Source organism: Orcinus orca, chromosome 1, assembly GCF_937001465.1.
Source record: "Orcinus orca chromosome 1, mOrcOrc1.1, whole genome shotgun sequence".
Taxonomy (NCBI): Eukaryota; Metazoa; Chordata; class Mammalia; order Artiodactyla; family Delphinidae; genus Orcinus; species Orcinus orca.
In genome coordinates, this window is record NC_064559.1 from 5,478,226 (window position 1) to 5,505,764 (window position 27,539).

The 27,539-nt window shown below is 35.8% G+C and overlaps 1 protein-coding gene across 5 annotated transcripts in view; it reads right to left on the reverse strand.

Moving 5' to 3' along the window:
* The window catches only part of AKT3 (AKT serine/threonine kinase 3), a 395,966-nt gene that overhangs the window by 170,655 nt on the left and 197,772 nt on the right, over positions 1-27,539 (reverse strand). For 3 of the 5 annotated variants that reach the window (XR_007478810.1, XR_007478809.1, XM_049713583.1), the window contains 2 exons: positions 15,986-16,147; positions 14,706-14,850 (listed from right to left, as the gene is read on the reverse strand). Coding sequence is in view for 2 of the 5 variants with exons in the window: in XM_049713583.1 (XP_049569540.1) it covers positions 14,706-14,850; positions 15,986-16,147 (307 nt within the window). In the remaining 3 variants the exon portion in view is untranslated. The remainder of the gene's footprint in view (positions 1-14,705; positions 14,851-15,985; positions 16,148-27,539) is intronic. The other 2 variants (XR_007478811.1, XM_004284510.3) reach the window with 1 other exon arrangement.

A 27,539-nucleotide genomic window follows, 5' to 3' on the forward strand; every position in this document is an offset into this window, starting at 1 on the left:
AGATGGAGAGATATACCATGTTCTTGGATTGGAAGAATCAACATTGTGAAAATGACTATACTACCCAAAGCAATCTACAGATTCAATTCAATCCCTATCAAACTACCATTGGCATTTTTCGCAGAACTACAACAAAAAACTTCACAATTTGTATGGAAACACAAAAGACCCCGAATAGTCAAACCAATCTTGAGAACGAAAAACGGAGTTGGAGGAATCAGGCTCCCTGACTTCAGACTATACTACAAAGCTACAGTAATCAAGACAGTATGGTACTGGCACAAAAATAGAAAGATAGATCAATGGAACAGGATAGAGAGCCCAGAGATAAACCCATGCACATATGGTCACCTTGTCTTTGATGAAGGAGGCAGGAATGTACAGTGGAGAAAGGACAGCCTCTTCAATAAGTGGTGCTGGGAAAACTGGACAGGTACATGTAAAAGTATGAGAGTAGAACACTCTCTAACACCATACACAAAAATAAGCTCAAAATGGATTAAAGACCTAAATGTAAGGCCAGAAGCTCTCAAACTCTTAGAGGAAAACATAGGCAGGACACTCTATGACATAAATCACAGCAAGATCCTTTTTCACCCATCTCCTAGAGAAATAGAAATAAAAACAAAAATAAAGAAATGGGACCTAATGAAACTTCAAAGCTTTTGCACAGCAAAGGTAACCATAAACAAGACCAAAAGACAACTCTCAGAATGGGAGAAGATATTTGCAAATGAAGCAACTGACAAAGGATTAATCTCCAAAATTTACAAGCAGCTCATGCAGCTCCATAACAAAAAAACAAACAACCGAATCCAAAAATGGGCAGATGACCTAAATAGACATTTCTCCAAAGAAGATATACAGATTGGCAACAAATACATGAAAGAATGCTCAACATCAATAATCATTAGAGAAATGCACATCAAAACTACAATAAGATATCATCTCACACCAGTCAGAATGGTCATCATCAGAAAATCTAGAAACAATAAATGCTGGAGAGGGTGTGGGGAAAAGGGAACACTCTTGCAGTGCTGGTGGGAATGTGAATTGGTACAGCCACTATGGAGAACAGTATGGAGGTTCCTTAAACAATTAAAATAGAACTACCATATGACCCAGCAATCCCAGTACTGGGCATATACCCTGAGAAAACCATAATTCAAAAAGAGTCATGTACCAAAATGTTCATTGCAGCTCTATTTACAATAGCCAGGACATGGAAGCAACCTAAGTGTCCATCATCGGATGAATGGAATAAGAAGATGTGGCACATATATACAATGGAATATTACTCAGCCATAAGAAGAAACGAAATTGAGTTATTTGTAGTGAGGTGGATGGACCTAGAAGCTGTCATACAGAGTGAAGTAAGTCAGAAAGAGAAAGACAAATACTGTATGCTAACACATATATATGGAATCTGCAAAAGAAAAAAATGTCATGAAGAACCCAGGGGTAAGACAGGAATAAAGACACAGACCTAACAGAGAATGGACTTGAGGATATGGGGCGGGGGAAGTTTAAGCTGTGACAAAGTGAGAGAGTGGCATGGACATATATACACTACCAAACGTAAAATAGATAGCTAGTGGGAAGCAGCCGCATAGCAGAGGGAGATCAGCTCGGTGCTTTGTGACCACCTAGAGGGGTGGGATAGGGAGCGTGGGAAGCATGGAGACGCACGAGGGAAGAGATATGGGAACATATGTATATGTATAACTGATTCACTTTGTTATAAAGCATAAACTAACACACCGTTGTAAAGCAATTATACTCCAATAAAGATGTTAAAAAAATAAAACTCTCACTGTTTGCATGATACTATACATCAAAAATCCTAAAAATGCTACCAGAAAACTAATAGAACTAATCAATGAATTTGGTAAAGTTGCAGGTCACAAAACTCATACATAGAAAGCTGTTGCATTTCTATATACTAAAGACAAAGATCAGAAAGAGATTTTAACAAAACAATCCCATTTACCATTGTATCAAAAAAGAATAAAATATCTAGGAATAAACCTACCTAAGGAGACAAAAGACATGAAGTCTGAAAACTCTAAGACACTGATGAAAGAAACTGAAGACACTGCAAACCATTGGAAAAAGAGACCGTGTTCTTGCATTGGAAGAATCAATGTGGTCAAAATGACTATACTGTCCAAGGCAATCTACAGATTCAATGTAATTCCTATCAAATTATCAATGGCATTTTTCAAAGAATTAGAACAAAAAATTTTAAAATTTGTATGGAAACAGAAAAGCCCATGTATAGCCAAAACAATCCCAAGAAAGACAAACGGTGCTGGGAGAATCAGGCTATCTGACTTCAGACTGTACTACAAAGCTACAGTCATCAAAACAGTATGGTACTGTCACAAAAACACAGAAATATAGATCAATGGAACGGGATAGAAAGTACAGAGATAAACCACACACCTATATTCACCTAATCTATGATAAAGGAGGCAAGAATACACAATGGAGGAATTCTCAATAAGAGACACTGGGAAAACTGGACAACTAGATGTAAAAGAATGAAATTAGAACATTCTCTAACACCATACACAAAAATAAATCCAAATGCATTAAAGACCTAAATGTAACACTAGATACTATAGAACTCTTAGAGAAAAACATGGGCAGAACACTCTCTGACATAAATGGCAGCAACGGCTTTTTTGATCCACCTCTGAAAGTTATGAAAATAAAAACAAAAATAAATGTGATCTAATTAAACATAAGAGCTTTTGCACAGCAAAGGAAACCATAAACAAAACGAAAAGAAAACCCATAGAATGGGAGAAAATATCTACAAACGAAGAACGGACAAGGGATTAATCTCCAAAGCATACAAAGAGCTCATACAGCTCAGTATCAAAAAAACAAACCCATTTAAAAAATGGGCCAAAGATCTGAACAGGTATTTCTCCAAAGAAGACATACAAATGACCAAGAGACAGATGAAAAGTTGCTCAACATCACTTATTATTAGAGAAATGCAAACCAAAAGTACAATGAGGTACCACCTCACATGGGTCAGAATGGCCATCATTAAAAAATTTAGAAAGAAGAAATGCTGGAGAGGGTGTGGAGAAAACGGAACCCTCTTGCACTGCTGGTGGGAATGTAAACTGGTACAGCCACTATGGAGAACAGTATGAAGATTCCTTAAAAAACTAAAAATAAAGCTACCATAGGATCCAGCAATCCCATTCCTGGGCATATACCCAGAGAAAAACCATAATTCGAAAAGATACATGCACCCCAATGTTCACTGCATTACTATTTACAACAGCCAGGACATGGAAGCAACCTAAATATCCATAAATGGAGGAATGGGTAAGGAAGAGGTGGTTCATATATACAATGGAATATTACTCAGCCATAAGAAAGAATGAAATAATGCCACTTTCAGCGACATGGTTGGATCTAGAGTTTGTCATACTGAGTGAAGTAAGTCAGACAGAGAAAACAACATCATATGATATCATTTATATGTGGAATCTAAAGAAATGGTACAAATGAACCCATTTACAAAATAGAAGTTGAGTCACAGATGTCGAAAATAAACTTGTGGTTATCAGGGTGTAAGGGAGGGAAAGGGATAAATTGGGAGAATCAAATTTGACATATACATACCATATATAGAACAGATAAATAATAAGAACCTGAAGAAGAGCACAAGGAACTCTATTCAGTACTTTATAATGACCTATGTGGGAACAGAATCTAAAAAAGAGTGGATATATGTATATGCATAACTGACTCTGCTTTACAGCAGAAACTAACACAACATTGTAAATCAACTATACTCCAATTAAAAAATGCAAAAAAATAAGAAGAATGAAAAACTGATGTAACCAAAAGCTCGTTCTTTGAGAAAATCAATAAAATTGATACATCTCTAGCCAGATTATTCAGAAAAAGAAAGCAAGAGGATGCAAATAACCAATATCAGGAATGAGAGAGGTAACATCATTACAGTTTCTACAGATACTGAAAAGATCCCAAGGGAGTATTATAAACAACTTTACGTTCATAAAATCAACAAGTTATATGAAGTGAACAAATTCCTTGAAAGGTTCAAATTCAAAGGTTACTCAAGAAGAAATAGGTAACTTGAATATCCTATATCTATCAAGGAAATTGAATTTGTGGTCAAAAACCTTTCAACAAGAAAACTAGGACCAGATGGTTCACTGGTGAATATGTCTGTAGATACATGTAGAAATTCTAAAAATTTTAGAAATGAATGCCTTCACTCCTTTTCAATAATATTTGCTATCTATAATCTTGGTAATTTCCCCAAATGTCAAGTTACACTGTCTTAACCATTCAGTAGCATCTCTAATTCAAAGAAAAGTAGCAAGAGATAGGGAAAATAACCAAGTATATTTATTAATTCAACTAAAACCCAAAGATGTCACTCTAAATATACAGAATAGAGTTAACAGAACTAGTGTTATTTGAACAAACAGTGGGTAATACTAAGTAATTTCATTTTCATTAACAAGTTTTTAAAAATCAAGTAATACTATATTACCACAAAGCTCTTTGTGCTAGGTAGTCTCCAAAAATGGCAGACACTAATTCCTCCAGCCCCGACTCCCTGTATGTACATGCCATTCCTCCCATGAAGAAGTGAAGTCAACTTTCCCTCTCCCTGGGCTGGCTTTGTGTCCAGCTTTAAACACAAAATACCATCAAAGTGATAGAGTGCCAGTTCCGGACTTAGCCTTTAAGTCTGGGAGCGTATGCTTTCTCCCTCTTGGAAAAGTTTCATTCTTAAAAGTCAGCTCTCATGCTGTAAGGAAGTCCAGGCTATCTGCTGAAGAGAAAGGCCATATGGAGAGGCCCTGGAATATGAGACATCATATGAAGAGAGAGCTCACTGGAGGAGAACCAAAAATCCAGACATGGGAGAACGGCTTTCATGGATTTTCCAGCCCAGTCCATGTGCCAGCTGAATGCAGCTGCTTGAAAAGTCCAACTGAGACCAGCAGAATTGCCCAGGCAAACCACAAAATCAGAAGAAATTATATACTGTCATTGTTTTAAGATATTAAACTTGGGAACTTTACTTCACAGCAGTGAAGAACTGAGAGACATTATTCTCATAAATAAGGCATAATGTTATTTTTATTGCTCACAACTTCATTTGAACAGTAATCACCTAATTTTGTATCTAAAAACACTGGAAAATGATACTTGCTGTGTCCCATTACTAAATATCATATAAACTGAAAATGAATTCTGGGGATAAAAATTAGAAAATAAGTTGTAAATTTCTTTATGACATTTTCACATGAAAAGCAATATATAATAATGAAGTAGTACTATATTCTTTAAGGATTGTAATTCTTAGGGACAAGGAGGTTTTAAAAAAGGATGACAGACTTAACGCTAAATTTCATAGCTTCTGTCAGTATGTCAATCTTAAAAAAAAAAGAGGAATTTACATGGAAACTTATATTACTAACAAAAATTTACATTACTATATAAAATTTATATTACTATATGATAAAATCAGAAACATTTATCATATCTCTTTTGATAAAACTTTGGAAAATTTTAAAATTATCTTTGATACCAGATGTTCATCTTCAGTGCGGTATACACGGTGATTATCTAGTCTTTACAAATGAAATGTGAACTATTTTCCTCTTTTGGATGGTGTTAAGGGAAAAGACACAATAAGATTTTAATTAAAAATAAGAGCATAACATACTATTTACAATAGCCAAGATATAGAAGCAAACTAAGTGTCCATCAACACATGAATGGATAAAGATATGATACACACACACACACACACACACACACACACACACACACACACACACACACCACACAATGGAATATTACTCAGCCATGAAAAAAGAACAAAATAATGCCATTTGCAACAACGTGGATGGACCTAGAGATTATCATACTAAGTGAAGGTAAGTCAGAGAAATACAAATATTACATCACTTATATGTGGAAACTTTTTAAAAAGTACAAATGAATTATTTCCAAAACAGAAACAGACTCACAGACATAGAAAACAATCTATGGTTACCAAAGGGGAAACCAACACAAATTGTAAATCAACTAACACAATACCGTATATCAGCTACACTTCAATAAAAAAAGTTTAAAAATAAGAGCTGAAACTAGTGCAATATTATAAATCAACAATATTTCAATAAAAAAATTTTTTTTAAGAGCATAAGACACTCTCCAGAAAAGTTAACCCTCTAAAACCCAAACCTAAGAATTTATTAGGGAAATATTTTACAGTTATACTCTTTCTTTTACATAATGTCTCACATATCAACGTGGCTGTTTTAGGTTAAGAGATGCATGTGCATATACAAAAAGTATACTTAATAAGTATATTCAAATCACACACACTAGAATATAAGAAAAAGATTTTCTAGCCCCCAAATTAGGTTACAAATATTTATATATAATTGAAGAGGAATACAAGGAAAAAAATACAATGGTTTTAGCATATTTGGTCAAAAAAGATTAATTCCACATATATTTACAATGTAAGAGATAAACCAAATAAGGCCCATGGAGTGAAAGGAGGCTTTCAAGAAGTTCACCTCTCTGCCCGCTTCCTCTAGTGCTTTTGCCCAAGGAAGGGGAAGCTCTAATCTTATTAGTCAACTTCTACAACACTGATTATGCTGCTCCTCCCTCTGAGTAGGAAGTGAGAGATCACTTGATTTCAGCAGGTCTGTTCTTTTATTCCTCTCCTCTGTATGCTAGCCATTGTTATCAGTTATGGTAGTCAGGCAGTAAGTAAGAAAATTCCAAGAACTGGAATCAGACATAATGGGAATATAGGAGGTACTGATTATACTTCTTACCTAAGTCATGAGATGATAAACAGCTGCTCCCAGAGAGGCCTACATTGGTTACTTGAAAACTAAGCAGAATTTTTATTCCCATTTGACTGTTACTCCTTTTATGCTGTGCCGCTTCACATACATGACAGGGTATAGATAATGGCAGCTTGGCAGACCAAGATTAAGCATTCCTGCGTCCTCTAGTCCAGCAGACCCCAACCTTCATTTTTGTGTAATTATTTCGTGGAAGACAATTTTAACACGGACTGAGGGTGGGAGGGATGGTTGAGGCAGTAATGCAAGCGATGGGGAGCAATGGGGAGCGACACATGAAGCTTCGCTCGCTCACCCGCTGCTCACCTCCTGCTGTGCAGCCTGGCGGGGGCGGGGGTGTGTGTGGATGAGGGGGGGTTGGGGACCACTGCTCTAATCAAATTCCTTTGAAAATCATCTTTAATTTAAACAAAGATTAGCACTTGAATCTCGTTGCAAGGCCTTTGCCTCTTCTCTCCACCACCAGTATCCTTCCCTCTCCAAGAGTTTCAAGCTGTAGAGCAGACACTATGGCAATACTCTACCACATCTGTCTGATCAATGTAACAGAGAGCAGTTAAGACAATTCTCAGCATAGCTACCATAATCAGTAGGTATTCTCTTCATCCTAGTGCCCATTTGTCAAAAAGTGAACAAAGAAGAAAATATATTCTGTAAATTATGAGAAGGATATTCATTTTTTTAAAACATCTTTATTGGAGTATAATTGCTTTACAATGGTGTGTTAATTTCTGCTATATAACAAAGTGAATCAGCTTTACATAAATATACATCCCCATATCTCTTCCCTCTTGTGTCTCCCTCCCACCCACCCTATGCCCCCTGCAAGTGGACACAAAGCACCAAGCTGATCTCCCTGTGCTATGTGGCTGCTTCCCACTAGCTAGCTATTTTACATTTGGTAGTATATATATGTCCATGCCACTCTCTCATTCGTCCCAGCTTACCCTTCCCCTTCCCCATTTCCTCAAGCCCATTATCTATGTCTGTGTCTTTATTCCTTCCCGTCCTGCCCCTAGGTTATACAGAACCAGTTTTTAATTTTTTTTTTTAGATTCCATATACATGTGTTAGCATATGGTATTTGTTTTCTCTTTCTGTCTTACTTCACTCTGTATGACAGCTTCTAGGTCCATCCACCTCACTACAAATAACTCAATTTCGTTTCTTTTTATGGCTGAGTAATATTCCATTGTATATATGTGCCACATCTTCTTATTCCATTCATCCGATGATGGACACTTAGGTTGCTTCCATGTCTTGGCTATTGTAAATAGAGCTGCAATGAACATTGTGGTACATGACTCTTTTTGAATTATGGTGTTCTCAGGGTATATGCCCAGTAGTGGGATTGCTGGGTCAAATGGTAGTTCTATTTTTAGTTTTTTAAGGAACCTCCATACTGTTCACCATACTGGCTCTATCAATTTACATTCCCACCAGCAGTGCAAAACGGTTCCCTTTTCTCCACACCCACACCCTCTCCAGCATTTACTGTTTGTAGAATTTTTGATGATGGCCATTCTGACTACTGTAAGGTGATACCTCATTGTGATTTTTATTTGCATTTCCTAATGATTAGTGATACCGAGAATCCTTTCATGTGTTTGCTGGCAATCTGTATATCTCCTTTGGAGAAATGTCTATTTAGATCTTCTGCCCATTTTTGGATTGGGTTGTTTGTTTTTTTGATATTGAGCTGCATGAGCTGCCTGTGTATTTTGCAGATTAATCCTTTGTCATCTTCGTTTGCAAATATTTTCTCCCATTCTGAGGGTTGTCTTTTCATCTTGTTTATGTTTTCCTTTGCTTTGCATAAGTTTTAAGTTTCATTAGGTCCCATTTTTTTATTTTTGTTTTTATTTCCATTTCTCTGCGAGGTGGGTCAAAAACGATCTTGCTGTGATGTATGTCTTAGAGTGTTCTTCCTGTTTTCCTCTAAGAGTTTGATAGTGCCTGGCCTTACATTTAGGTCTTTACTCCATTTTGAGTTCATTTTTGTGTAAGGTATTAAGGAGTGTTCTAATTTCATTCTTTTACATGTACCTGTCCAGTTTTCCCAGCACCACTTATTGAAGAGGCTGTTTTTTTCCATTGTATATTCTTACCTCCTTTATCAAGATAAGGTGACCATTTGTGTGGGGGTTTATCTCTGGGCTTTCTATCCTGTTCCATTGACCTATATTTCTGTTTTTGTGCCAGTACCATACTGCCTTGATTACTGTAGCTTTGTAGTAGTGTCTGAAGTCAGGGAACTCGATTCCTCCAGCTCCGGGTTTCTTTCTCAAGATTGTTTTGGCTATTTGGGGTCTTTTGTGTTTTCATACAAATTGTGAAATGTTTTGTACTAGTTCTGTGAAAAATGCCATTCGTAGTTTGATAGGGATTGCACTGAATCTGTAGATTGCTTTGGGTAGTATAGTCATTTTCACAATGTTGATTCTTCCAATCCAAGAACATGGTATATCTCTCCATCTGTTTGTATTTAATTTATTTCATCAGTGTCTTATAGTTTTCTGCATACAGGTCTTTTGTCTCCTTAGGTAGGTTTATTCCTAGGTATTTCATTCTTTTTGTTGCAATGGTAAATGGGAGTGTTTCCTTAATTTCTCCTTCATATTTTTCATCATTAGTGTATAGGAATGCAGGAGATTTCTGTGCATTAATTTTGTATCCTGCTACTTTACCAAATTCATTGATTAGCTCTAGTAGTTTTTTGGTAGCATCTCTGGGATTCTCTATGTATAGTATCATGTCATCTGCAAACAGTGAGAGTTTTACTTCTTCTTTTCTGATTTGGATTCATTTTTTTTTCTTCTCTGATTGCTGTGGCTAAAACTTCCAAAACTATGTTGAATTATAGTGGTGAGAGGGGCAACCTTGTCTTGTTCTAGATCTTAGTGGAAATGGTTTCAGTTTTTCACCAGTGAGAACAAAGTTGGCTGTGGCATACATGGCCTTTATTATGTTGAGGTAAGTTCCCTCTATGCTTACTTTCTGGAGAGTTTTTATCATTAATCAATTATCAAAAGTTCAAAATTTTGAATTTTGTCAAAAGCTTTTTCTTGTGAAAGCTTTTATCGAGATGATCATATGGTTTTTCTCCTTCAATTTGTTAATATGGTGTATCACATTGATTGATTTGTGTAAATTGAAAAATCCTTGCGTTCCTCGGATAAACCCCACTTGATCATGGTGTATGATCATTTTAATGTGCTGTTGGATTCTGTTTGCTAGTATTTTTTTGAGGATTTATGCAACTATGTTCATCAGTGATATTGGCCTGTAGTTTCCTTTTCTTGTGACATCTTTGTCTGGGTTTGCTATCAGGGTGATGGTGGCCTCATAGAATGAGTTTGGGACTGTTCCTCCCTCTGCTATATTTTGGAAGAGTTTGAGAAGGATAGGTGTTAGCTCTTCTCTAAATGTTTGATAGAATTCGCCTGTGAAGCCATCTGGTCCTGGGCTTTTGTTTGTTGGAAGATTTTTAAATCACAGTTTCAATTTCAGTGCTTGTGATCAGTCTGTTCATTTTTTCTATTTCTTCCTGGTTCAGTCTCAGAAGGTTGTGCTTTTAAAGAATTTGTCCATTTTTTCCAGGTTGCCCATTTTACTGGCATAGAGTTGCTTGTAGTCATCCCTCATGATCCTTTGTATTTCTGCTGTGTCAGTTGTTATGTCTCCTTTTTCATTTCTAATTCTATTGATTTGAGTCTTCTCCCTTTTTCTCTTGATGAGTCTGGCTAATGGTTTATTAATTTTGTTTATGTTCTCAAAGAACCAGCTCTTAGTTTTTTTGATCTTAGCTATTGTTTCCTTCATTTCTTTTTCATTTATTTCTGATCTGATCTTTATGATTTCTTTCCTTCTTCTAAATTTGGGGTTTTTTTGTTCTTCTTTCTCTAACTGCTTCAGGTGTAAGGTTAGGTTGTTTATTTGAGATGTTTCTTGTTTTTTGAGGTAGGTATTGCTATAAACTTCCCTCTTAGAACTGCTTTTGCTGAATTCCTTAGGTTTTGGGTCCTCGTGTTTTCATTGTCATTTGTTTCTAGGTATTTTTTGATTTCCTCTTTGATTTCTTCAGTGATATCTTGGTTATTTAGTAGTATTGTTTAGCCTCCATGTATTTGTATTTTTCACAGATTTTTTTCTTGTAATTGATATTTAGTCTCATAGCGTTGTGGTCAGAAAAGATACATGATATGATTTCAATTTTCTTGAATTTGCCAAGGCTTGATTTGTGACCAAGATATAATCTATCCTGGAGAATGTTCCATGAACACTTGAGAAGAAAGTGTATTCTGTTGTTTTTGGATGGAATGTCCACATCTGCTGGTGTGTTTTGGGGTGTCTGTGACTTTATTATGATTTTAGGCAGCCTTCCCACTAATGGGTAGGGTTGTGTTCCTGTCTTGCTAGTTGTTTGGCATAGGGTGTCCAGCACTGTAGCTTGCTGGTTGTTGAGTGTAGCTGGCTCTTCCTGTTGAGGTGGAGATCTCTGAGAGAGCTTTCGCCATTTGATATTACATGGGGCCGGGAGGTCTCTGGTGGACGAATGTCCTGAACTCGGCTCTCCCACCTCAGAGGCTCAGGCTTGACACCTGGACGGAGCACCAAGACCCTGTTAGCCACACAGCCATGTATGTGGGGAGTTTCTTGCCTTTTGGGAAGTCTGAGGTCTTCTGCCAGCGTTCAGTACATGTTCTGTAGGAGCTGAGCTGTTCCTCATGTAAATGTATTTTTGATGTATTCGTGGAGAGGAAGGTGAGCTACATGCCTTACTCCTCCGCCATCCTGAAGCTATCTCTTAGAGAAGGATATTCTTATCTGAAAATATTTGTGTTTACAATCTAAAATTTAAAGTAATCTGAACTTGTACATTCTTTTTATAACTGAAATTCATAAAGGATATATAGCTGACTCTTGAACAACATGGGTTTGAGTTCTGTGGATCCATTTACATGTGGATTTTTTCCTACTCATTTTTTTTGATCCACTGTTGGTTGAATCCTCAAATGCAGAGCCACAGATACAAAACAAGAGTGCATATGGAGGAAATGTTGCATCAGAGGAACCACAGATAGGGAGAACTGGGACACAGAGGGCCGACTATAACTTATTTTAACTATAACTTAATTTTAACTGTGCAGAGGGCAGCTCACCAAGCTTCTGTGTTGTTCATGTGTCAACTGTAGTTTTAGAGTCATCTTAAGGAAGTGACAGTAATATTTCACCCTTTTGAACCAAGTTATTATGATTGTTATAGCATAGTTAGTGGTACAAATGTTCTTTTTCTGGACTCTTTGTTATTTCAAACTTTTTATACTATTTCATATTAAATAAAAATTTTAAATTACAATGGAAATAAGATATAGGCTAAATAAGACAATAGACCCCGACCTCCCAAATTCAAAATACTTCTATTAATTTTTCATTTTGGAGGCTTACTTTCAACAAGAGAATTCTAGGAGACTCCAGTTTAAAAATGTGTGAATGTTTAATTATCTTTATGTGGATAAAGTAGAATACTAGCTAATAATAGCTAATATTCATTGAGCACTTAGTATATACGTACTTCACATATATTCCAAACTATATGTTAATCCTCACAACTCTATGAGGTAAGTACCACTGTTATCTTCCTTTTATAGATGAAGGGACTAAAGGACAGAAAGATTAAGGGACTTTCTCCACAATTACACACACTGTAGACCCAGGACATGAACTCAAGCAGTAGGACAACAAAAACCTCACTTTCTACCAGTATTCTATAATATTAAAATTCTACTGATTTTTCCAAGGGTGCTCTAATATAAAATGAAATTAACTAATATGCAAGCACTGTGTAAATGCAACAATTTGACATACTATTTTGAGAAACAGAGTACAAATATAAGAGAGCCTATCTGTATAATTTTGTTTCTAATATAGTTCGTTTATGTTATGACTATAACAATTATAGAGATTATAGAAGCTCAAGATACGTGAATCAAAAAAAAGTAGACTGCATACTGAAGTTGCATAGTGTGTAAAGTCATTATATGCTTGAATAAGATATTTAACTTCTTTAAATATCATAGGACTCAACTGTAAAATGGGATAACAGTACCTACCTCATATGATTCCTATGAGGATCAAATGAGATAACACATATAAAAGTACTGCTCAGAGCCTAGCACAAAATAAGCATATAATAAATCTTTATAAGTGATAATTAGTGAAGGTGATAAATTCTAAGATAATCAACACTGGTAAAAAAACAGGAAAACGTATTATGCTTTAATAATTATTTACAACCTGCCTTAACAGAAAAAGAAGGATCTTCCATAGTTTTCCATTTTTATATCTTTCAAAATGGTTGTCTCTCTTCATTCAAAGTTCTTCTGCAAATTTTCATATTCATTTCCAAAATTCTTACATCTATCAGTAACAGTATTTCTAGTTAGAGTGTTATAAACTTCCCACTTTCAACCTCTAACTGCATAAACAGCATCTTACTATTAATCTTTCTTTTTAAGAAGTTCTGCAGCAGTCTAGCTTGTTACTGAACAAGGTAGTTTATTACTCAAAGGGTGACAATAATCAGGATATGACTTTAAATTTATAAGCATAGTCAAATTTCAAATTAATTGTGTACATGTGCATATACATGAGCAAAAGAAGCTTTTTTCTCTCTGAGAAGGTGGGTAAAGCTAGATTGTATTTTTCTCTTTGCAGTACCTGAGGAACAAGGGCAGAGCGTTGTTAAGGTGATTCAAAAGAAAACAGGGATAAAATTCAACTAACAAATAGAGGATTATTCTTCAAGGAAGACAGACATACAGGGTTCTCAGACATTTGGCCAAGATCAAGTATAGAATATTATTCTAATTAGAATAGAAATTTCAGGTAAGGAAAGGATGATTAACTAAATCTAAGTTGTAACTGTAAAGCTCAGCAAGTTCCCATGGTTAGCACATAGGAAAAAGAGGATTTGAATTCAGGCAGTTTAACTCCAAAGAGTTCTTAATCACTGTGCTAATACCAAATTACATGGATCATTACCTTAAGAATTAGCATTTTCCTACCTGAAGATTAATTTAAAATCTATTATAACAAATATATTCTAACATTAAAAATGGCATGTTCATCTATTTTGAATACTTTTACCCTTAATCTTAAAATACCACTTTTTACATAGGGAGTTGCTTTGCAATTTTCTATAGCAATGAAAAACATAATTTATAATTCTCATAAATATATAAATTGGCAATTATTATTCTGGAGCACTGAGGGAAGAAAAAATCTATTTCTCTCATTGGCTCAGAAGCAGCCACTAAAATAAAAAGCTATAATTTCCAAGACTGTTTGCTTTCCTGCTGACATTAGTGAGGCTGGGGCACAAAGCAGGAAGTATACCAGAGCCATTTCACCTTCTGCTTTCAGGAGAACACAGAATACCAAATAGAAAAGGACCATATTAGGGAAAACACTTTATTTCCAAGTTTCTAAACTAGTATTAAAAACAATAAGGGAAAAATGCAAATTATAAAGTAGTATGATGGCACATCAATCACAACTTCCTAACAGCCCTTTCAGCATTCAGTGGTAATTGCTGAAACACTGAAATAAAGTGATGTTTCAATTATTTCGTTTTAAACAACTACAGGTTTAAGAGTCACCTGATTAAAAACCATCCACACCAATATAATAGCATATCATAAGATAACTGGCTAACAGTTTTTGCAAATGGCAGTTGTTAACATATTTATTCTACACATATAAATGTTGTGCTGAGGAGGGGAGTAAGATGTTCTTTTTTACCTTTCTTTTATGATGGGTTGTAGAAGCATCCATCTCTTCCTCTCCTATATTATCAATTTGTGAAGTTGGACTACAATTCATTCTCTCCTCTTCTTGCCTCTGGAGTCTGTCTGCTACAGCCTGGATAGCTTCTGTCCATTCTTCCCTACAAAAACAAGAAAAAATTCCCATTAATAAAGAATCGTAATGATGCAAATATTTCTCTTTTATAAAATATCAAATCAACACAAAGTCTATTCCAGAGTAATACATAAGCCCCATCTTTACTTCAAGATATACTAACATTTATTTGGAGGTATATTAACAAAGAAGAAGGAGGAGGAGGAGGGGGAGGAGAAGGGGAGACGGAGAAGACGATTGTAAGGAAACTGACTAAAAATCCTTTTAAAGTATGGTTAAATTTTAATTCTCTGCACACATCTTATCTATAAAGTATATGAACCCCCAAAACTTTGCCACACTTTTAAAATGTATTGTTTAGCCATTGTAAGTCCATCACTGACATACTCAGTTTCTTTATTATGGTCCAACAGATGTTCCAAGAAAAAGCTTTCAAAGGCAAAAACTGTTACCAGATCATAGGTAAGTTTCTGTTTTAAAAAATGATAGGCACAGTTTGTAGCTTAAATAATAAATCTCAGGAGCAGTAGTATGAAGCTTTTACTTTTTGACACTTGTGCTATCAGATAAAGGATCATTTATTTCCATAGAAATAAAATCAGTTTGCAGATTTCTTAAGACAAAGTCTGTTAGAATTGCATTAAATCTGTAGGTCAATCTGGAGGAAATTGCCATCTTAATAAACTAAGTCTTCCAATCCATGAACATGGTATAGCTCTCCATTTATTTAGGTCTTCAATTTTCTAATGCAGTGTTTTGTAATTTTCTGTGAAAATGTCTTGCAAATCTTTAATTGAATTTATTTCTAAGTATTCTTTTATGCTATTATGGAAGTATAAATTTTTTTTCATTTTCTAATTTTTCTTGCTAGTATTTAGAAATACAATTGCTTTTTCTATGTTGACCTTTTATTCTATAGCCTTAATAATTTCATTTACTATTTCTACCAGCTTTTATTTTTCTGAATTTTCTACAAATACTACCATACTGTCTACAAATAAGAGCAATTTACTTCTTCCTTTCCAGTGTGTTTCCCTTTCATTTCTTTCTCTTGCCTTATAATGCACTAGAACAGACCATCAGTACAATGTTAAATAAAAGTGGTGACAGCAGACATTCTTTGTTCCACATGTTAAGAGAGAAAATATCAAGCCTTTTACCTTTGAGTATTATTAACCTGTAGTTTGTAGATAACCTTAATCAAGTTGAGTAAGTTCCTTTCCATTCCTAGCCAGCTGAGTGTTTTTGTTATGAAAGAGTGTTGAATTTTTTCAAATGCTTCTTCTGCACCTGTTGAAATGACCATGTAGTTTTCTTTTATCCTATTAATACAGTGAAATTAGTTGAATGATTTTCAGATGTTAATACAACTGAATTCTAGTATAAACTCCATTTAGTCATAATGTATTAACTTTTTCTTGCATATTTTTTGAATTTGATTTGTCAAACTTTTGTTAAGAAATTTTGCATTGACTATAGTCACAAGTACATTGGGCTACTTCTTCTTTTTTTAAATCAATATTTTTAGTGAACTATAGTTGATTTACAATGCTAATTTTGCTGTATAGCAAAGTAATACAGTTAAATATATATACATGCTTTTTTTTAATGTATTCTTTTCCTTTATGGTTTATGATAGGATATTGAACATAGTTCCCTGTGCTATATAGTAGGACTTTGTTGTTTCTCCATTCTATATATAAAAGCTTACATCTGCTAACCCCAACCTGCCTTTCTATCGCTCCCCCAACTCCCTCTCCCTTGGCAACCACCAGTCTGTTCTCTAGGTCTAAGATTCTGTTTTTGTTTCATAGATAGGTTCATTTGTGTCATATTTTAGATTCCACATATAAGCGATATCATATTTTGTCTTTCTCTTTCTGACTTACTTCACTTAGTATGATAATCTCTAGTTGCATCCATGTTGCTGCAAATGGCATTATTTCATTCTTTTCCATGGCTGAGTAGTATTCCATTGTATATATGTACCACATCTTTATTCATTCATCTGTCGATGGGTATTTAGGTTGTTTCTATGTCTTAGCTATTGTGAATACAGCTGCTATGAACATAGGGGCACATGGCTTTCTGAATTATACTTTTTTTTTTTTTTGGCAGTACATGAGCCTCTCACTGTTGTGGCCTCTCCCGTTGTGGAGCACAGGCTCCGGACATGCAGGCTCAGCGGCCGTGGCTCATGGGTAGCCGCTCCGTGGCATGTGGGATCTTCCCGGACCAGGGCACAAACCCGTGTCCCCTGCATCAGCAGGTGGACTCTCAACCACTACGCCACCAGGGAAGCCCTGAATTATACTTTTGTATGAATATATGCCCAGGAGTGGGATTGCTGGATCATATGCTAATTGTTTGTAGATTTCTGAGATACCTCCATACCGTTTTCCACAGTGGCTGCACCAACTTACATTCCCAACAACAATGTAGGAGGGTTCCCTTTCCTCCACACCCTCTCCAGCATTTGTTATTTGTAACTTTTTAATGATGGACATTCTGACTGGTGTGAGGTGGTACCTCATTGCAGTTTTGATTTGCATTCTCTAATAGCAATGTTGAGCATCTTTTCACATGCCTATTGGTCATCTATATTTGTTCTTTGGAGAAATCTCTATTTACGTCTTCTGCGCATTATTTGACTAGGCTGTTTGTTTTGTTGTTGTTATGAGCTGTTTGTATATTTTGGAAGTTAAGCTCTTGTTGGTTGCAATATTTGAAAATATTTTCTCCCATTCTTGTAAGTTGTCTTTTCGTTTTGTTTATCGTTTCCTATGCTGTGCAAAAGCTTGTAAGTTTGATTAGGTCTCATTTGTTTATTTTTGTTTTTATTTCTATTGTCTTAGGAGACTGACCTAAGAAAACAATGTTAAGATTTATGTCAGAGAATGTTTAGCCTATGATCTCTTCTAGGAGTTTTATGGCATCATTTCTTATGTTTAAGTCTTTAAGCCATTTTGAGTTTATTTTTGTGTATGGTGAGAGGATGTGTTCTAATTTCATTGATTTATATGCGGCTGTCCAACTTTCACAACACCACTTGCTGAAGAGATTGTCTTTTCCCTGTTGTATATTCTTGCCCCCTTTGTTGAAGATTAATTGACAACTGGTGTGTGGGTTTATTTCTGGGCTCTCTGTACTGTTCCATTGATCCATATGTCTGATTTTGTGCCAATACCACACTGTTTTGATAACTGTAGCTTTGTAGTATTGTCTGAAGTCTGGGAGGGTTATGCCTCCTGCTTTGTTCTTTTTCTTCAGGATTGCTTTGGTCATTCTGGGTCTTTTATGGTTCCATATGAATTTTAGGATTATTTGTTCTAGTTCTGTGAAAAATGTCATGGGTAATTTGATAGGGATTGCATCAAATCTGTAGATTGCTTTGAGTAGTATAGCCATTTTAACAATATTAATTCTTCCAATCCAAGAGCATGGGATATCTTTCCATTTCTTTGAATTATCTTCAATTTCCCTTATTAATGTTTTGTAGTTCTCAGTGTATAAGTCTTTCACCTCCTTGATCAAATTTATTCATAAGTATTTTATTTTGGGGGGTGCAATTTTTAAAGGTATTTTTTTTTTATATTCCCTGATAGTTCATCATTGGTGAAAAGAAATGCAACCAATTTCTGTATGTTAATCTTGTATCCTGCTACCTTGTTGAGTTCGTTTATCATTTCTAGTAGTTTTTATGTGGAGTCTTTAGGGTTTTGTATATATATTATATTATCATCTGCATACAATAACAATTTGACCTCTTGCATTCCAGTTTGGATACCTTTTATTTCTTCTTCATGTTTGACTGCCGTGGTTAGGACTTCCAATAGTATGCTGAATAGAAGAAGTGCGAGTGGGTATCCTTGTCTTGCTCCAGATTTTAGTGGGAAAGCTTTGAGCTTTTCACCACTGAGTATTATATTGGCTATAGGTCTGTCATGAATAACTTTTATTATCTTGAGATATGTTCCCTCTATACCCACTTTTGTAAGAGTTTTAATCATGAATACATGTTGAATTTTGTCAAATGCTTTTTCTGCATCTATTGAGATGGTCATGTGGTTTTTGGCTTTTATGTGGTGTACCACATTGACTGATTTGTGTATGTTGAACCATCCTTGTGAACTTGGGATGAATCCCAATTGGTTATGGTGTATGATCTTTTTATGTGTTGTTGGATTTGGTTTGCTAATATTTTGTTGATATAGTTCTCTCTTCTTATGGTAGCACTGACCATTTTTTGGAATGAGGGTGACACTAGCCTTATAAAATGAGAAGGGAAAGGTTCCCACCTCCATTATTTTATGTAATTAATTGTGTAGGCTTGGTAATATTTCCTCTTCAAATACTTGACAGAAGTAACCAGTGAAGCCATCTGGAATTGGAGTTTTTCTTCAGGAAAAATTTTTTACTCAAACTCAATACTGTTCATTGATATTGAGCTGTTCAAGTTTGCCAATGTTTTCTAGGGGTCAGTATCAGTAATTTGTGTCTTCCCTCTTTTTTCTATTTTTTCCTAACAATCTTCCAAGACATTTTTTGATTCTATTATTTCAAAGAAATAACTTTTGTTTATGGATTATTCCCTATTATTTTTCTGCTTTCTATTTAATTGAATTCTACTCTCTATTGTTTCCTTCTTTTGGATTACTCTGGGATTAATTTACTCTACTTTTCTACTTTCTTAAGATGGAAATTTAATGACTAGAGAACTTTCTTCTTTTCAAATACAAGCATTAGAGGTGATACATTTCTCTCTAAGCACCTTTTTGCATCTATGCTCATCAGTGATAGTCGTCTGTAATTTTTTTGTCTGATATCTTTGGTTTTGGTATCAGGGTGATGGTGGCCTCGTTGAACGAGTTTGGGAGTGATCCTCCCTCTGCAATTTTTTGGAAGAGTTTAAGAAGGATAGGTGTTAGCTCTTCTCTAAATATTTGATAGAATTCGCCAGTGAAGTGATCTGGTCCTAGACTTTTGTTTGTTGGAAGATTTTCAATCACAGTTTCAATTTCAGTACCTATGATTGGTCTGTTTATATTTTCTATTTCTTCCTGGTTCAGTCTTGGAATGTTGTACCTTTCCAGTAATTTGTCCATTTCTTCCAGGTTGTCCATTTTATTTGCACATAGTTGCTTATATTAGTCTCATGATCCTTTGTATTTCTGTGGTGTCAGTTGTAATTTCTGCTTTTTCATTTCTAACTTTATTGAGTCCTCTCCCTTTTTTTCTTGATGAGTCTGGCTAAAGGTTTATCAATTTTGTTTATCTTCTGAAAGAACCAACTTTTGTTTTTATTGATCTTTGCTATTGTTTTCTTCATTTCTATTTCATTTATTTCTGCTCTGATCTTTATGATTTCTTTCCCTTTGCTAATTTTGGGTTTCCTTTGTTCTTCTTTCTCTAGCTGCTTTAGGTGTAAGGTTAGATTGTTTATGTGAGATTTTTCTTGTTTCTTGAGGTGAGATTCAATTGCTACATACTTCCCTCTTAGAAGTGCTTTTCTTGTGTTTTGGAAACAGTTTTGAGTCATTGTGTTTTTGTTGTCATTTGTTTCTATGTACTTTTTTTCTTTCCTCTTTGATTTCTTCAGTGATCTCTTAGTTTTCTAGCAGCGCACTGTTTAGCCTCCATGTGTTTGTGTTATTTACAGCTTTTTTCCTCTAACTGATTTCTAATCTCATAGCACTGTGGTCAAAAAAGACACTTGATATGATTTCAATTTCCGAGGCTTGATTTGTGACACAAGATGTGATCTATCTTGGAGAATGTTCCTTGTACGCTTAAGCAGTATTCTACTGCTTTCGGGTGGAATGTCTTATAAATATCAATTAAATCTATGTGGTCTATTGTGTTATTTAAAGCTTCTGTTTCCTTATTTATTTTCTGTCTGGATGATCTGTCCATTGGTGTACATAAGGTGTTAAATTCCACCACTATTATCGTGTTACTGTTGATTTCCCCTTTTATGGCTGTTAGCATTTGCCTTATGTAGTGAGGTGCTCTTATGTTGGGTGCATAAATATTTATGATTATTATGTTTTCTTCTTGGATTAATCCCTTGATCATTATGTAGTGTCCTTCCATGTCTCTTGTAACAAGCCTTTATTTTAAAGTCTATTTTATCTGATACGAGTATCGCTACTCCAGATTTCTTTTGATTTCCATTTGCATGGAATAGCTTTTTCCATCTCCTCACTTTCATTCTGTATGTATCCCTAAGTCTGAAGTGGATCTCTTGAAGACAGCATATATGGGTCCTGTTTTTGTATCCATTCAGCCAGTCTGTATCTTTTGGTTGGAGTATTAAATCCATTTACATTCAAGGCGATTATTGGTATGTATGTTCCTATTACCATTTTCTTAATTGTTTGGGGTTTGTTTTTCTGGGTCTTTTTCTTCTCTTGTGTTGCCCACCTAGAGAAGTTCCTTTAGCATTTGTTGTAAAGCTGGTTTGGTGGTGCTGAATTATCTTAGCTTTTGTTTGCCTGTAAAGCTTTTGATTTCTCTGTTGAATCTGAATGAGATCCTTGCTGGGTAGAGTAATCTTGGTTGTACATTTTTCCCTTTCATCACTTTAAATATATCCTGCCACTGCCTTCTGACCTGCAGCATTTCTGCTGAAAAATCAGCTGATAACCTTATAGGGATTCCCTTGTATTTTATTTGTTGCTTTTCCCTTGCTGTTTTAAATTTTTTTTTCTTTCAATTTAATTGTTGTTAGTTTGATTAATATGTGTCTTGGTGTGTTTCTCCTAAGGTTTATCCTATATGGGACTCTCTGTGCTTCCTGGACTTGGGTGGCTATTTCCTTTCCCACGTTAGGGAAGTTTTCAACTATAATTTCTTCAGATATTTTCTCAGACACTTTCTCTTTCTATTCTTCTTCTGGGACCCCTATAATTTGTTATGTTGTTGCATTTAATATTGTCCCAGAGGTCTCTGAGACTGTCCTCAGTTCTTTTCATTATTTATTCTGCTCCTCAGTGGTTATTTCCACCATTCTATCTTCCAGCTCATTTATCCATTCTTCTGTCTCAGTTATTCTGCTACTGATTCCTTCTAGTGTAGTTTTCATTTCAGTTATTGTGTTGTTATTCACTGTTTGTTTGGTTTTTAGTTCTACTAGGTCTTTGTTAACCATTTCTTGTATTTTCTTGATCTGTGCCTCCATTCTATTTCTGTGACTTTGGATCATCTTTACTATCATTACTCTGTATTCTTTTTCAGGTAGGTTGCCTATTTCCTCTTCTTTTATTTGGTCTTGTAGGTTTTTACCTTGCTCCTCCATCTGTAAAATGTTTTTGTCAACTGTTTTTTTTTTTTTTTTTTGATGGGTGGGGCTGTGTTTCTGTCTTACTGGCTGTTTGGCTTGCGGCATCCAGCACTGGAGTTTGCAGGCAGTTGGGTAGAGCTGGGTCTTGGTGCTGAGATGAGGACCTCCAAGAGACCTCGCTCCAATTAAGATTCCCTGGGGTCTGAGCTTCTCTGTTGGTCCAGCTGTTTGGACTCAGTGCTCCCACCACAGGAGCTCAGGCCCAACCTCTGCCCTGGGAGCCAAGATACCACAATCCATGCATCACAGCAGTCATTTCCAGAGAAGATTTGGGATTACTGGAATATCTGACATGGACTGAAGTGTTATTTAATTTATTTATGTATATCAATTTTAACAGCTTTATTGGAATATAATTCACATATCACACAAAGTACTCCTTTAATGTGAACAAGTCAGCGATACCTAGTATGTTCACAAAATTGTGCAACCATCACCGTAACTTAAGCACATTTAAGAACATTTTAATCACCCCAACGAGAAACCCTAACCCTAGGCATCTACCAATGTACTTTCTGTCTGTCTGCCTGTTCTAAGCACTTCACATAAATGGAATCATACAATATATTGTTCTTTACGACTGGCTTCTTGTGATTTAACAAAATGTTTTTAAGGCTCATCCATGATGTACTTCATTTCTTATTATTTTTGAATAACATTATATTGTAAAAATGTACCATATTTATTTACCCAATTGTCAGTTCATGGATATTTCTATTGCTTGTACTTTTTGGCAATTATGAATAATGCTACTATGAACATCATATATAAGTTTTTTTGAGTATACATAAGTTTTTATTCCTTTGTGGTATATACTTAGGAGAGGAATTTCTGGGTCATATGGTAACTCTATATTTAACTTTTGAGGACCTGCCATATTGTTTTCCAAAGCAGCTGTACCATTTTACACTCCAACCAGCACTGTATGAGGCTTCCAATTTCTCCACACTTGCTATTAGCTGTCTGTTTTATTGTAGCTATTCCAGTGCATGTGAAGTGGTATCTCACTGTGACTTTGATTTTTGTTTTCCTGAAGCTAATGATGTTGAGCACCTTCTCATGTGCTCATGGGCTATTTGTGTATCTTCTTTGGAGAAATTTCTATTCAAATCCTTTGCCCATTTTTTAATTGTGTGATTTGTCTTTTGTATTGAGTTGTAAGATTTCTTTGTATATTCTGGATACAAGTCCCTTATAACGTATATGATTTGCAAACGTTTTCTCCCATACTATGGGTTGTCTTTTCACTTTCTTGATAGTGTCTTTTAAAGGATAAAAGTTTTAATTTTGATGATTCCAAATTACCTATTTTTGTTTCTTCTCTTGCTTGTGCTTTTTGTATCATACCTAGGAAATCACTGCCTAATCCAAGATTATTAACATTTACATCTATGTTTTCTTCTGAGTGTTTTATAGTTTTAGCTCTTACATTTAGGTTTTTGATCAATTTTTAGTTAATTGCTGTATACAGTGTGAGGTATAGGTCTAAATTCATTTTTTTTGCATGTGAACATCCAGTTATCCCAAGACCATTTGTTGAAACATTGTTCTTTGCCATTGAATGGCCTTGGCACCCCTGACAATAATCAATTGACCACAGAGATATGGGTTTGTTTCTGGACTCTCCATTCTATTCCATTATCTGTCTATATACTATCCTTATGTCAGTACAATACTGTCTTGATTATAGTAGCTTTGTAGTGGGTTTTGAAATTGGGAATTGTAAGTACTTGAACTTTGTTCTTCTTTTTCAAGACTTTCCGTCCATTCCAGGACCCTTTTGTTATTGTTAGAATTCTAGGGTCAGATTGTTAATTTCTGGGGGGAAAGAGCAGTTCAAATTTTGATAGGGATTTTATTGAATCAGTAGGTCTACTAGGGGAGTATTGCCATCTTAACACTAAGTCTTCCAATCCGTGAATGTGAGGTGCCTTTCCACTTATTTAGATCTTCTTTAATTTCACTCAACAATGTTTTGTGTAGTTTTCAGTGTACAAGTCTTGTATGTCATTTGTTAAATTTATTCCTAAGTATATTATCCTTTTGATGCTATTGTAAATGGAACTGTTTTCTTAATTTCATTTTTGAATTATTCATTGTAAGTGAATAGAAATACAATTGATTTTTGTATATGATCTTGTATTGTAACCTTGTTGAGTCCCTGTATTAGGTCTAATAGTTTTGTGCAGCGGGTGGGGGTTCCTTAGGATTTTCTATACACAGGATTATTTCATCTGCAAATAGAAAAGTTTTACTTCTTTTCCAATGTAGATTCATTTTATTTCTTTCCTTTGCCTAATAGCCCTGTCCAGAACCTCCAGAACAATATAGAATAGAATTGGTGAGAGATGACATTCTTGCGTTGTTCCTGATTTTAGGGGGAAGAATTTCTGTCTTTCACCATTAAGTACGGTGTTAGCTGTGGGTTTTTCATAGATGTCTTATATCAGGTTGAAGATGTTTCTTTCTATTTCTAGTTTGAGTGTTTTTATCATGAAGGGATGTTAAATTTTGCCCAATGCTTTTTATGCAGCTACTGAGATGATAATGTGGTTTTTGTCCTTTATTCTACTGATGTGGTATACTTAACTTAATTGAGCCTTAATATTAAATCAATGTTGCATTTCTGGAATAAAACCCACTTGCTCATGCTGTTTAAAAAAAAAAAGGCTTAGCTGTAGGGGGTGGGTCTAGGCGGGGGCAGGGCCTAGGCTTAGGTGGGCGGAAAAGGCCCTGGGGGGATGGTGGTGGGGTGGGGCCTAGGCCCCCAGAGGGGCCTTGGGGTGACCCCTCCCCCAGCCCCTTCCATCCCCTCCCCCAGCTGTCCCTCAGGGACACCAGTCCCTTCTTGCCTCTACTTTTCCTCCCTCCCTCCCATGCCCCCAGGCCCCACATGGCCAGAGGGGGCCTTGGAGGGCAGAGGATCAGGTGCTGGACCTCACCAGGCTCCCTGGGCCTGAGTGGGTGTGGGAAATGCTGGTTGTGTTCCCTTCTGATCCTCCGATCCCGAGAAGGTCTCCCTCCATTCCCGCTGATCTCTTCACCATGGGTAGGCCCCTCCCGAGCGTGGGAACCCCTCCCCTCCCCCAGCCACCCCTCAGGGGCACCAGTCCCCATCTAGCCTCTACTTTTCCTCCCCCTCCCTCCCATACCCCCAGGACCAATGCAGCCAGAGCGGCCCTCAGAGGTCAGAAGATCAAGCCCTGGACCTCAGCAGACTCCCTAGGCCCAAGTGGGCAGGGGAAACACTGGCCATGTTCCCTTCCAATCCTCTGATCCCTTGAGAGTCCCTCCCTGTCCCTGTTGGTCCTCTCTCTGTGAGTGGGCCCCTCCAGGCGTGGGAACTCTTCCCCTCCCCCAGCCACCCCTCAGGGGCACCGGTCCTGTCTGGCCTCCACTTATCCTCCCCCCTCCCTCCCCCAACGTCCTACCCCATCACTCGGGGGTTCCTCCCATCCCCTCAGGTGTGCAAGCTCCCCCATCAGTGCCTGGTAGGTGCCCTAGTTGTGAGGAGAGGAGAGCTCCACGTCCTCTTACTCTGCCATATTGAACCCGCCTGTATCTGTGGTTTTGCATCCTCAGATTCAACCAACTAAGCATTGTGTAGCGCTGGAGAATGTATTTATTGAAAAAAAAATCCACATATAAGTGGAATAGTGCAGTTCGAACCATATTGTTCAAAGATCAGCTGTAATTTGTAATGGCTCTTTTGAATTTTGTTTTTGACTAAATGATTACTAAGAGGTATGTTATTCAATTTCCAAATACCTGCAGCTTTTCTGGTTTTCTTATTCACTTGATTTCTAATCAATCATTTTTTAATCCAGGATTATAAACCAGGATACAATTAATCCTGTTTAATTAACCATATGTATTTGAAAACTGTTTATTCTGCCAATTTTGGGTGTAGTAGTCTGTAAATATCAATTACATCATGGTGGTAGTATAATTCTATGTCTTTGTTGATTTTTTGTCTAGTTGCTCTTATTGAAAAAAATTTTTAATTTCCAAATATGATGGTGGGATTGTCTGTTTTTCTCTTTTTAATCGTTACTGTATGCATACATATTAATAATTGTATATCATCCAGATCAATCGACCCTTTTATCATAGCTGTCTTACTAGTTTCTAGTAATATTTTATTTTGAAATCTCATATAATATAGCAAATCTCCTTTTTATGCTTAATGAATGCATGATACAACCTAGCTCTCTTTATATTTAAAGTACATCTCTTACAGAGAGTATTTAGGTAAACCTTGCATTTTCATCAATTCTGAAATTCTCTGCCTTTTAACTGCAGTGTTAAATACATTAATACTTAATACAATTATTTATATGGTTGCACAAGAGTCCACTGTTTTATTTTTTTCTGCTTGTCTCCTCTTCTTATTTTCCTCTTTGCCTTTCTGGTTTTGTTTTATTATTTTATACTTTTTTCAGGATTCCAGTTTGGTTTTCCTTCAGGGTTTTCAGCCATCTTATTCTGTATTATTTTAAAATATACTCTTAACTTACATAGAGTTCACTTATATAATGTAAAACAGATTCATTAATGTTTTATGATTCTATTTCTTTTCATATTATCTTGGTGATCATCATACACTTCCTTTCCTTTTAGAATTTATCCTTGAAATTATAACATTCATCCCTGACTTAGCAAAGTCTAATATATCAGTACTTCTAACTCTTCCCAGAAAACACAGTGAGGTCTCTAGAAATGAACTCCATTTTCCCATTGACCTCAATTTATGCTATTATTTCAGATTTGTTTTATTCTTTATATAATCAAACCATAAAATATATTATTATTGTTCATAAGATCAATACTCATTTGGCTTTATCAACTTATTTACTATTTTAACTGTTTTTCATTTATTCTTACATCTTTCCTCCCATTTGGAATGATTTTTATTCTGTCTGAAGAAGGATTTCCTTTACAGCAGGCCTGCTGGTAACAAACTGTATCAGTAATCTTTGCTCTGCACTTTAAAATTACTTTAAAAATATAAATATGCATTGTGAACTGAATACCTCAGTAAAGCTAATTAGCATTCATTACATCACATAGGTACCATTTTTTTGTTCTTTGCATCCTCCCTATCTGGCCACCACCTGTTTGTCCTCCATATCTATGTGTTTCTGTTTTGTTTTTAGATTCCACATATAACTGAAATCATATGGTATTTGTCTCTGTCTGCCTTATTCACTTAGTATAATACTCTTTTAGGTTCATCCATTTTGTCACGTCAAGATTTCATTCTTTTTTCCATTGTATATGCATACCACATCTTTGTTATCCATTCATCTATGGATGCACAATAAGGTTGCTTCCATAGCTTGGCTACTTTAAATAATACTGCAATGAACACA